The 11,305-nt window shown below is 50.2% G+C and overlaps 3 protein-coding genes across 3 annotated transcripts; 1 reads left to right on the top strand and 2 right to left on the bottom strand.

The window, feature by feature from the left end:
• Window positions 1–234: 234 nt before the first annotated feature.
• On the bottom strand, window positions 235–2,001 carry ASPVEDRAFT_131376 (uncharacterized protein; the record flags this gene model as incomplete). Its single annotated transcript, XM_040806809.1, has 1 exon — window positions 235–2,001. One exon carries the CDS (start codon window positions 1,999–2,001, stop codon window positions 235–237), a length of 1,767 nt encoding a protein of 588 aa, XP_040668541.1.
• A 725-nt stretch (window positions 2,002–2,726) lies between these two features.
• On the top strand, window positions 2,727–6,973 carry ASPVEDRAFT_131512 (putative xanthine dehydrogenase HxA; the record flags this gene model as incomplete). The annotated part of the gene is made up of 4 exons (XM_040806823.1): window positions 2,727–2,978; window positions 3,026–3,229; window positions 3,287–5,241; window positions 5,290–6,973. The coding sequence occupies 4 exons, from the start codon at window positions 2,727–2,729 to the stop codon at window positions 6,971–6,973; spliced, it is 4,095 nt and encodes a 1,364-aa protein (XP_040668542.1).
• Window positions 6,974–7,242: 269 nt separating this feature from the next.
• On the bottom strand, window positions 7,243–9,450 carry prm1 (pheromone-regulated protein PRM1; the record flags this gene model as incomplete). The annotated part of the gene is made up of 1 exon (XM_040814786.1): window positions 7,243–9,450. One exon carries the CDS (start codon window positions 9,448–9,450, stop codon window positions 7,243–7,245), a length of 2,208 nt encoding a protein of 735 aa, XP_040668543.1.
• Between the last annotated feature and the right edge of the window lie 1,855 nt (window positions 9,451–11,305).

An 11,305-nucleotide genomic window follows, 5' to 3' on the forward strand; every position in this document is an offset into this window, starting at 1 on the left:
TATATTTCTTTGATGCGTTGACACTGGCTACCAATTTTGCACATGCAATGATATTGAATCAAGTAAAGCTCATTGCATAAATAATTACCGGTTAAACTGAAGCGATTCTGTGGCCGTTGCGGCCACGTCTAATAATACTTGTCGCTAACCAACCCAAACGCCAAACCATGCTCTATCTTATACAATCTTTTACTATAAACATCAAACAACCTTTAATCCTGGATCCCACACCATTCACATCTTCGGTCTAGCACCGAGGAATTTCTTTTCTTCCTCCTCCCACTGCTTGCGCTCGACCACCTTTCTTGCCCTAAACGCCTTCACAAAACGCCAGACCTCGGTATCAGCCATGTTCCAGGCCTCTGCCACAGCTGGGGTGTTGACCCGGTTGGTCTTTTGCCTCAGTATTTCCCTTGCCTGCTGGATGATTGTATATTCGGCTTCAACCCCCTTTGCGCTGGGGTTGGCATGCTGCATTGACTCCTTAGTGTCGCCCTCGTTCTTTGCGTCTACGTTGCTGTCGCGGGGGATCCGGAATCCAAGCTCCCACTCGAAGTCATCTAGGAGTTCAGTAGGGAGCGCCTGGCCAAACTCGGCTGACAACGATTCAACTGTCGTCCATAACGACGTCCCAAGGGCTGGCTGATCTGCGACAACCTTCTTGAACAAAACCACTCTGGGTCCGCCGCCAAGTTCATGATTCATCTGATCGCCGGTTACCTCTTTTAGCCAAGCATCACGCGTGGTCTCGCGTCGAATGTGGCGCGTTGTAACCTCCGCCGAACTGTTCAGCAAACTGATAAGAGTATACGGATGCGGAAGAATCCCAATAGTAAAAGACTGGGTGTTGTTGTTGTAGGTGGTTGGCTGTGAAATTTTCGTGAACTTCTGTGCATTGCAAGGGCGGCACTCTGGCAAATTTGGAGGACAAGATGAGGGCTCAACAGTCTCGGGGCACTTGCCGAGCGCTTTGGCTAGTCTCAACGCTGGCTCAACCAAGGCCGTGGTGTGTTCAGCAAAGGGTTTTAGAACTACGATCCCACCCGGAAACGAGCCCATGAACGTATTTTGCAGATGCGAGTTGATGAGATCAACTAACTTATTCCGACGTTCAGGCAGCGAGGGAATGGCCTTTTCTGTAAGGGTAGGATAGCGTTCGGAAATTGTAGCGGAATCATAGAACGCCAGAGAGTTTGTTCGTTCAGACTGAAGCAGCTCACTCGGTATAAACTCCGCTAAGTATTTGGTTGATTTGTCGATGTGTTTACTCGCTTTCTCGATGGCGGTATTTATCGCGGGCTTCTTCCCAAGAAGCAGAGCACTGTTTGCCTTGTCGAACCGGGTGATTTGGTCGGAATCGGGACCACGGCGTAGATGCGAGAGGGTTGCATCGTCGTATTTCGCCATTGGGAAGCAACGCCAATCGGCAAGCAGGCCATCGCCCATATGGCCCCAGGCAAGCCATCTGAATAAATCCGCTTCCATTTCAGGGCCCAATTCCACGTGTTTCAAGGTCTGATACAACGGGTTGGCCATCGCCTCAGCCCGGCTCAGGATCACTGGACGGAATCCCTGAGCATACCAAGCGCGACGCCAGGCATGCAAAAGCCGTGCATCTGCGATATCATCGTCCCGGGTATGGCCTTTCTTTGGCTCGTAGAATGTGAAGACATACGGGCGGTCGGGAAGCGGAGGGAGGACAGATCGGTCCTGATCAAGGGTGATGGAAGACGAAAAAGGATTGAGCCATGCCAAATGGCTAAACCATTTTGAATCACCACTCGAACTGTCCTGTTGTAGCTCGGGCGGGCTGTGTGCTGGCGGTTGAAAAGTCGGCAGGTGCAGATCGTTCAGGGACGGAATTTTGGGGACATATTTGGCTGCCGTCGATATCTCCGAGTCCTCGCCGAAGGAATCGGTGTTTGGCGAAGAGAAAATAAACAGAAAAAAGACAACAAAAAGAACAATGGCAATGAGGGATGTGCTGCGACGCGCGATCATGGTATCGCTTTGACCGGAGCTCGATGAACCGGAGATGTGACCAGGTCTGAGACGGAAACGAGCCTGTTAGCAGACCCCTATTGAGGAAGCCAGGGCAAGCAATGCAAGGCTGGTAAACAGACGATTTCTGGGCAAATGTTGAAGCTATTGAGAACCCAATCAACCCGCGGACGACTGGTAGAATCTGAAATCACGCACAAAACGTGCCTCTGAGAAGAGCAGCTCCATGATACGTCTTCTCGCTGACCTTGTTCCGTCGATCGATGGTGATTTTCCGCTTGAGTTTCCGGATGCGGAGTGTATACGCGTCACGTGTCTGCGGATGAGACGTTACAGCCTCAGGCAGAAACTCCCGATAAGGCCGTTATCTGTTATCTAATCTATGGGCCTGCTTACAACGCGAAGGTCGTGACAGGACAGAAATATCTGTGCGCTGGTTACTTGTTGAGATCGGAATTCCCCATGGTCGCATCTACTAGTATTAATTTTAAACCTAATTTTGTCGAACCGCCTGACAACGCCGCATTCCGCCGTGGCTGATTGGGAGGGGGATGACTTCAGGCGTGGCGGCTCCCATCGGACTGTGGCGATCCCCGCGCTGCACCCAAAGTCCAGTTTTACTTATCAGGCACTCGACATTCGACATATTAAACTCGCCTTCTCCCCACTCCCTCTGATGTCTATTTCAGGTACCTCCTCCCAGTGTAGCCAAATGCGATTGAATCATGGCTCCCGGTGTTCTACTACAGCCTTCGCAGGGGGAGCTTGATATAGCTTCCTCTTCAAGGGCTCCCGCTACTTCCTTGGCACAACTTACCGAAGAATGGGACGACACCATTCGTTTTTATCTCAATGGAACCAAGGTGGTTTTGGACTCGATTGATCCTGAAATCACTTTGCTGGAGTATCTGAGGGGTATTGGGCTAACAGGGACAAAATTGGGATGTGCAGAAGGTGGCTGCGGCGCTTGCACAGTGGTACGTTGGCTTCTGATGGTATTATCGATATCTCTGACTTCGGATAGGTGGTCTCTCACATAAATCCAACTACGAAGAAACTCTATCATGCCTCTGTTAATGCCTGTATTGCGCCGCTAATTGCTGTCGATGGCAAGCACGTTATAACGGTGGAAGGCATTGGGAACGTGAAGAACCCACATGCGGTTCAGCAGCGGATGGCAATTGGGAACGGAAGCCAGTGTGGTTTTTGTACTCCAGGGATTGTGATGGTATGGCTTCAGTAGGGTGTCACAGATGGTATGGAAGCTGTACTAACGTTCATCAAGAGCCTTTATGCCCTCATACGAAACGACCCCCAGCCTTCCGAGCACGCGGTAGAAGAGGCTTTTGACGGGAATCTATGTCGCTGTACTGGCTATCGACCGATTCTCGACGCTGCTCAAAGCTTTTCTAGCCCGACTGGCTGTGGAAAGTCCCAGGCAAATGGTGGTACTGGCTGCTGTATGGAGAAACCGAATGGGACGAACAGATGTTGCAAGAGCCCTTCGCTAGAGGCTACCGAAAGTGCTACTCTCAAATTTGCCTCGCCCGATTTTATTGACTACAAGCCTGACACCGAATTGATCTTTCCCCCGACACTTTGGAAGCAAGAGCTGCGCCCGCTAGCTCTTGGGAACAAACGAAAGAAGTGGTATCGGCCAGTCACCATACAGCAGCTTCTAGAGATTAAGAGCGTCCACCCCGATGCAAAATTAATTGGTGGGAGTACTGAGACACAAATCGAAATCAAGTTCAAGCAAATGCGTTATAGTGCATCTGTTTATCTCGGCGACCTTGCTGAACTCCGCCAATTTGCCCTCCATGATGACTACTTGGAAATCGGTGCCAACATCTCTTTGACTGATCTTGAATCTGTATGCGATCAAGCAGTTGCTCGCTATGGTCCAATTCGTGGTCAGCCATTCATCGCCATCAAAAAGCAGCTCCTATATTTTGCTGGAAGGCAAATCAGAAACGTAGCCTCGCCAGCCGGAAATCTGGCGACGGCATCCCCTATCTCCGACCTCAACCCTGTATTTGTGGCTACGAACACGACCTTGGTTGCTAGATCATTAGAGAAGGAGACCAAAATCCCAATGACCCAGTTCTTCAAGGGTTATCGGTCCACAGCCCTCCCACCAGATGCAATCATCTCACATTTACGGATTCCTACTGCGTCAGAGAATGGAGAGTATATGCGCGCTTATAAGCAATCTAAGAGAAAGGACGATGACATTGCAATCGTGAACGCCGCTTTGCGTGTGTCACTCTCGCCGTCCAACGTCGTCACAAGCGTGAATCTAGTTTTCGGTGGGCTAGCACCTTTGACAGTATCTGCGCAGAACGCGGAAGCCTTTCTTGCCGGGAAGGTGCTCACCGACCCGGCAACTCTCGAAGGTGCCATGGGTGCTCTAGAGCAAGATTTCAACCTAAAGTTCAGTGTTCCCGGTGGTATGGCGACATACCGGAAGTCCCTTGCGCTTGGGTTCTTCTATCGCTTTTATCACGATATATTATCGCAACTCGAGGTCAAGAGCACAGATTTCGATGGCAGCGTAGTTGCCGAAATCGAACGAGCGATATCCACAGGTGAGAAGGACCATGAGGCTTCAGCAGCCTACCAACAGAGGGTCGTGGGACGTGCAGGCCCTCATGTCTCGGCTTTGAAACAGGCAACCGGAGAAGCCCAGTACACAGATGACATTCCTGCGCAGAAGAACGAACTATATGGGTGTATGGTTCTGTCCACCAAACCACATGCCAAGCTTCTTAGTGTCAATCCAGAAGCCGCTCTAGATGTCCCTGGGGTGGCCGGATATGTGGACCATACAGATCTTCCATCTCCAAAGGCAAACTGGTGGGGTGCCCCCAATTGCGATGAGGTCTTCTTTGCAGTTGATAAGGTTGCCACCGCTGGGCAGCCAATTGGCATGATACTCGCAGATTCTGCAAAGGCAGCTGAAGAAGGTGCGAGGGCCGTGAAGATCGAATACGAAGATTTACCGGCGATTTTGAGCATTGAAGAAGCAATCGAAGCGGAGTCATTTTTCGAACATTTCCGCTATATCAAGAATGGAGATACTGAAGGCGCTTTTAAGGACGCGGACCATGTCTTTGAAGGTGTATCGCGCATGGGCGGCCAGGAACACTTTTACTTGGAAACCCAGGCCTGTGTGGCCATCCCTAAGCCGGAAGATGGCGAGATGGAAATTTGGAGCGGTACCCAAAATCCAACAGAAACGTAAGAAGGTCTCTCTTATGCATCAATTCCCAATTAACCATGCTTTAGGCAAACATATGTGGCACAAGTAACCGGCGTAGCTGCCAACAAAATTGTGTCAAGAGTTAAGCGACTCGGTGGAGGCTTTGGTGGCAAAGAGACACGATCAGTCCAGCTGGCAGGTATATGTGCTACTGCCGCAGCCAAAATGAGACGACCAGTGCGCTGCATGCTTAACCGAGACGAAGATATTGCGACTTCTGGTCAACGTCACCCATTCTACTGCAGATGGAAAGTCGGGGTTACCAAGGAAGGCAAACTCCTTGCCCTCGATGCAGACGTATACGCAAATGGCGGACACACCCAAGATCTCTCTGGCGCTGTCGTGGAACGCAGCTTATCCCACATTGACGGGGTCTATAGAATCCCAAATATGTACGTCCGAGGCCGAATTTGCAAGACTAACACGGTCTCGAATACTGCGTTCCGTGGCTTTGGTGGCCCGCAAGGTTTATTCTTTGCGGAATCGATCATTTCCGAAGTCGCAGACCACCTTGATATCCAGGCGGAAGAACTCCGAATACTGAACATGTACGAGCCTGGAGACAAGACTCATTTCAACCAGGAGCTCGAGGACTGGCATGTTCCTTTGATGTACGATCAAGTCCTGCAGGAGAGTTCATATCTAGAGCGCCGCAAAGCCGTGGAGGAGTATAACCGGACGCATAAATGGTCCAAGCGTGGGATGGCCATTGTCCCAACAAAATTCGGTATCTCGTTCACGGCATTATTCCTAAACCAGGCTGGCGCCCTAGTACATATCTACCACGACGGCAGTATACTTGTCGCCCACGGCGGCGTGGAGATGGGCCAAGGCCTGCACACGAAAATGACCATGATCGCAGCCGAAGCCCTAGGCGTTCCACAGTCTGACGTCTTCATCTCGGAAACTGCCACAAACACCGTAGCCAACACCTCATCCACAGCCGCATCAGCAAGCTCCGACCTGAATGGGTATGCCATCTTCAACGCCTGCTCACAAATAAACGAACGCCTCGCTCCCTACCGCGAGAAAATGCCAAACGCCAGCATGAAAGAGCTCGCTCACGCCGCATACTTCGACCGCGTCAACCTTTCCGCCCAGGGCTACTACCGCACTCCAGACATCGGATACGTATGGGGCGAAAACAAGGGCAAGATGTTCTTCTACTTCACGCAGGGCGTCACAGCCGCAGAGGTCGAAATCGACACCCTCACGGGTGACTGGACGCCGCTCCGCGCCGATATCAAAATGGATGTTGGCCGCACAATCAACCCCTCCATCGACTACGGGCAGATCGAGGGCGCCTACATCCAGGGCCAGGGTCTCTTCACCACTGAGGAAAGCCTCTGGCATCGCGGCTCGGGCCAGATCGTCACCAAGGGACCTGGAAATTACAAGATCCCTGGGTTCAGAGATATCCCGCAGATTTTCAATGTCAGTCTCCTGAAGGATGTGGAGTGGGAGAACCTGCGTACGATTCAGCGTTCTCGTGGGGTCGGCGAGCCGCCGCTTTTCATGGGGAGTGCGGCGTTCTTTGCTATTCGTGATGCGCTTAAGGCTGCAAGGAAGGAATGGGGGGTTACTGATGTGTTGCAGTTGCAGAGCCCTGCTACGCCAGAAAGGATTAGGGTCAGTTGTGCAGACCCGATTATTGAGAGGGCGAGGGTTGTTCCTGAAGAAGGGGAGAAGAGTTTCTTTGTTACCATTTGATCGGTCTACGATGTTTACGGAATTATGTATTATGACCTGGGTAACAGACTGTTATCATTGCGATATTACATTGACTTGCAAACAATATGATTTCTTATATTGGCATGGATTATTATTCAGTGTAATATGCGGGTATTGGGTAGTAAACGCTATATGCTTTCATGTTTCAACTCCATCGCACCAACAATACACAGAAAAGTGCAAACAAAAGAGTGAGAAAGGCCGGCTGTATGCAATATGGAGTCATAGCCTTAAACAAATGAAATCAATTATCTTTTTTCCATTCCGTACTCGGCATAGCTGCTTCCACGCATGTCGGCAACTGATACCTTCAGCGCATTCCTCTGTCCGGCGAAGCCCATCTTCTCGTCCTCGTAGCCAGTTTCTGTAGTCACCGCCATTGGTACAGGAGGGCCGGCAGCCGCAAATGTCCTATTCGGAGGCTCATATTTAGGTGCTGGCTGGGAGCGAGCATTGGAGCTTACATCGGCAGGCATTGCCGTGAGAGGGACATCTGAGAATCCGTTCGAGTCAGGACCAAACGCGTCCGGCGCGGGCCCAGCACCTCCATCACCACGGTTTCGTTCTCGTCGGCCGAACAGAGAGAGCGCGCGAATAATTCCAAAAAGAAGGTTGGCAACCCAGATGAGGAGGATACAGCCGGCAATGAGCGCCTCTGTTGCGATGCCAGATTCGAGGGCGTTCAATACACGGATGACAACCTCCGTTATTTTGTTGGAAGTTGAGTCGCCCGCGTCAGAGAGGAAGCTCTCTGAGCTGTCGTCGCCGATGCTTTCTGCGGCGCCTCGAGAAAAGGTGTCGTTGCCGAGAGTTGGAAAGTCGATATGGGCGTGATCATGGACCCAGGTGAGGCCTTTTTGGATTCCAGCGACTTTGAGACCGATGAGGCAGTCGAAAACATCCTTCATCGGATTGTAAAGAACAGTCCCACCGAAGGTTTCGTTAAGAACTCCGGTGGTCTTGTCAACAAAGACATTGAGGGTATGGTTGACACCTGTTGTCGTCGTATTGACCCAGCCAAAGACATTTTCGTTAAGGTCGGTGTTCATGTCGCCAATCACTCCGTTGGCGCCATGAGCCCATTCTGCCGAGGTTTCATCCAGCGAACCCACGACCTTGTCAGCAAAAGCACCGACTTCGGCTGAGAGCTCCGGCACGGCTTTCTTGACAGCTTGTAGGAGGATATATTGGCAAAGACATGCAAAAAGTCCAGCAAGGGCAAGTGACAAAACAAACAAAGCCGGTGGTGAGGTAGCATACGCAATGACCCAGCGGACTAAGATCTGCCTGCGACTGTTACTGAATCGACTGGCCGCTTTGATTCCTACGGCCGCGGTGTGTGGTCTGGAGACGATATAAACAACGTCCATTGGGTCGTGAGCCTCTTTGCGGACAAGCTGGGAGCGTTCCTTCTGAGAACGCCAACGGCGGATTTCTTGCCATGCCATGGGGAAGCAAACAAGAACGGCAGCAATCACCAAGACAGCGATGAAAACTTTCTTAGCGGTCTCAGCAATGCCCGCGACGTTATCAAAAAAGGAGTCAATTCCATCGCTTCCTTTGCAGAAGGTCAGCTGCTTCTTCGCAGGGACTGGAAGCGAATCGCGTTCAAAGGTGTAATTTCCCAAGGACTCGTTCATCAGTTTCTTCACTTCGTCGAAGGGTAAGCGGATGATGTTCTCCACGAACTCTGTAACTTCGTCAAAAGTTGGCACCGAGCTATTGAGCTTGTCGAGGCTTTCATCCATGGAGGAAGGGAGTTGAGCATTCTGAAGATCTTCGATTTGGCTTGAGAGGTCCAGCTTAGGGACCGCTGTGTCGCTGCCAAACACAGATGCAGCGTGGTTGATAGTATCAGCAAATTTATTAAGGCCATCTTGAAAAGTGTCGGCCACATCACTGACATCATCACCAATAGATTTTATTGTCGAGTTCAGAAAGTCGCCAGCGTCTTTCAACAGCCCAACTCCAGTGTCAACCGTACCGCGGATAGCCATGGTAATGAGGCAAAGGTAAGTCTGATACATCATTTTGATGACGAATATAATAAGCTCCTCTACACCGGATACCACTAGAATGAGCATAGTTTTGAGAGCGCTAACAGACTTTTCGACACCAGACGCTGTGAGTTCGTTTACGCCCCGTGCCAGGTAATGGGGCGTTGAAGCCATAGCGCTACCCATCGATTCGACAGAGGTGCATGCGGACAGTGCTTCACGCCTAGCTGAATCCATATTTGTGTTGAGGCTTCCGATTGCGATCAATACTCTGACTAGTACAAGCAGCAGAAGAATGGTCCATCTGTTCATCCATATCTGCGACAGGCGTGCGCGTAGCCCCATGTACGGCGTGGTGTCGTCGGGGTGTAACGGGATAACGCGGCCTCCATTTGGATCATGGGCTCCATATGGAGGAAGGAGTGGGAAAATAGAGCGAGCAGGTCTTGAGAAGACCATAGCGAAAGTTAGATATTTATTGGACTGTTCCGTGCCGGACGAAAGAACGAAAGGGTAATCGATATGTGATATAGAGAGGCGTCACAGACAGGCCGTTATGAAAAGATGGTATCTCAAGACAGAAGGAAACGCTGGCCAGCAGCAAAAAAACACAAAAGGCAGTAGGGAGCAGACTATTGAGAAACCATGCCACATTAAAATCTATTGCGAGTGAATAGAAAAGGAAATAGGAAAGGAAATGTCGTAATAGTGGCAACCAAATAGGGAAGGACGAGAAGAGAAAGAACAATAGGACGGATAAACCACGCTGATGGAGGGCATTCCCTCCATTTATTGTGAAGAAACAAATACCCACTCCATGACACAACACAGGGAGACAGGTGTTTGAGTCAAAGGCAAGAATAACCTTTCATTGGGCATGTGGCCATTGAGACAGGCGGTATTCCATTCACCCTAACAATGGAGAGGAAAACCAAAGTAATAGAAACACCGAATGAGCGTCCATTTTCGGCCTTGGTACGTTTCATCTCGCGCGAGACTTCTTCAGCGAGCAGCTCCAGTGGGTTCTAGAGAGCGCTTGCGCAGGCCAAATATAGCCTCATCGTCGGCGCTTAGAGCGCAGCATCGTCGTCCAATCCCTTGGTCCCCGCAAACAGCACAGCAGAAATAGGCTCCCAGTGAAACAGAGTCCCCCACAGGGTTTCTCCGGTCGAGATCATTTGACAGAACCTCTTTGAGTCTTTGTTGAAAAAACTCATCAGTGCGGCGGCTGTTGCTTCACTTGCCGCTCGGGTTGCAGGAGATCAGGCAGCGGGTCATCTGTTGACTGGTCACCAGCTGCTGAGAATTTTAATCTCAAATCATTGTGGGCGTTGATATAATTAGCTATGCCGTAGCGCATAGAAAACCCTCCATAGCTGATGATGTAGGCCTGGGAGTGGTGATCGTGAGGATGAGGATGAGTGAACGGCGGCAGTTGGGAGCAGCCGCACGTGATGGGCTTTCGAAGACAGCGCAAGGCTTCAGCTTCAAGCTGGAACATCTCATTCTGATTGAATTTCATGTAGTAAACCATTTTTATCTTCCATAGGTTTCTTTTTTTAAAATTGATTATGCCGTAATTTAGTGACTTCTAAGTGGAGCTGTCCCGTCAGGAAACTCTGCTTTCGATATATATTTAACTAGCTCTCCCAGTGCAGGAGTGAAATATAGTAGATTCCAAAATCATTCTCCGTCATAAATATTGAAAATAAACGGTAGATCGATGATAATCAATAGCACCGACCTATGCTCCGCAGGACGCTCGAGATTGCGAATACAAATTCCGTCACATCCAGGTAGTAGAATGCTTGCCCTAATTTTGTGGTCCGAGCCTCAATCGCGTCCGTTGGTAATGTTGACAGCAAGGTTCTAAACTAGAGGTGACGATGTCGTTTTTCAGTGCTGTAACTTGCGACTGTGCCCACTTTATTGTACTCCGCAGTAGGGTAAACTTAGGTAGCTCATTAAGCAGGTACTCACAGACAGGTAGGCGCATCGGCACGTCAGACCGACAGATGCCTCCCTAAATGCAGACAATCATATGTTAAATCACTCAGTGGAGTTTCAACAACCTTTCAACAAGGATAAACGTCCACTCATAGAGTATATATATTCCCTGTTTCTTAGCCAAATATGTTTTTGCTGTGTTTGCCTGGGCAAAGACTGCTGGGGCGGCGGCCGGTAGCCCTTGGCTGTATCTTGATAATTTAGCCAGTGGTGTAATGGACGAAATGCGTGTTGGGACGGCGCGCCTTATAGTCCACAGTAAGTTAGTCCCTTTCCAGAACGTTTTGATATCTGTTATTGTAGGGCT

Source organism: Aspergillus versicolor (genome assembly GCF_001890125.1).
Source record: "Aspergillus versicolor CBS 583.65 unplaced genomic scaffold ASPVEscaffold_5, whole genome shotgun sequence".
NCBI lineage: Eukaryota > Fungi > Ascomycota > Eurotiomycetes > Eurotiales > Aspergillaceae > Aspergillus > Aspergillus versicolor.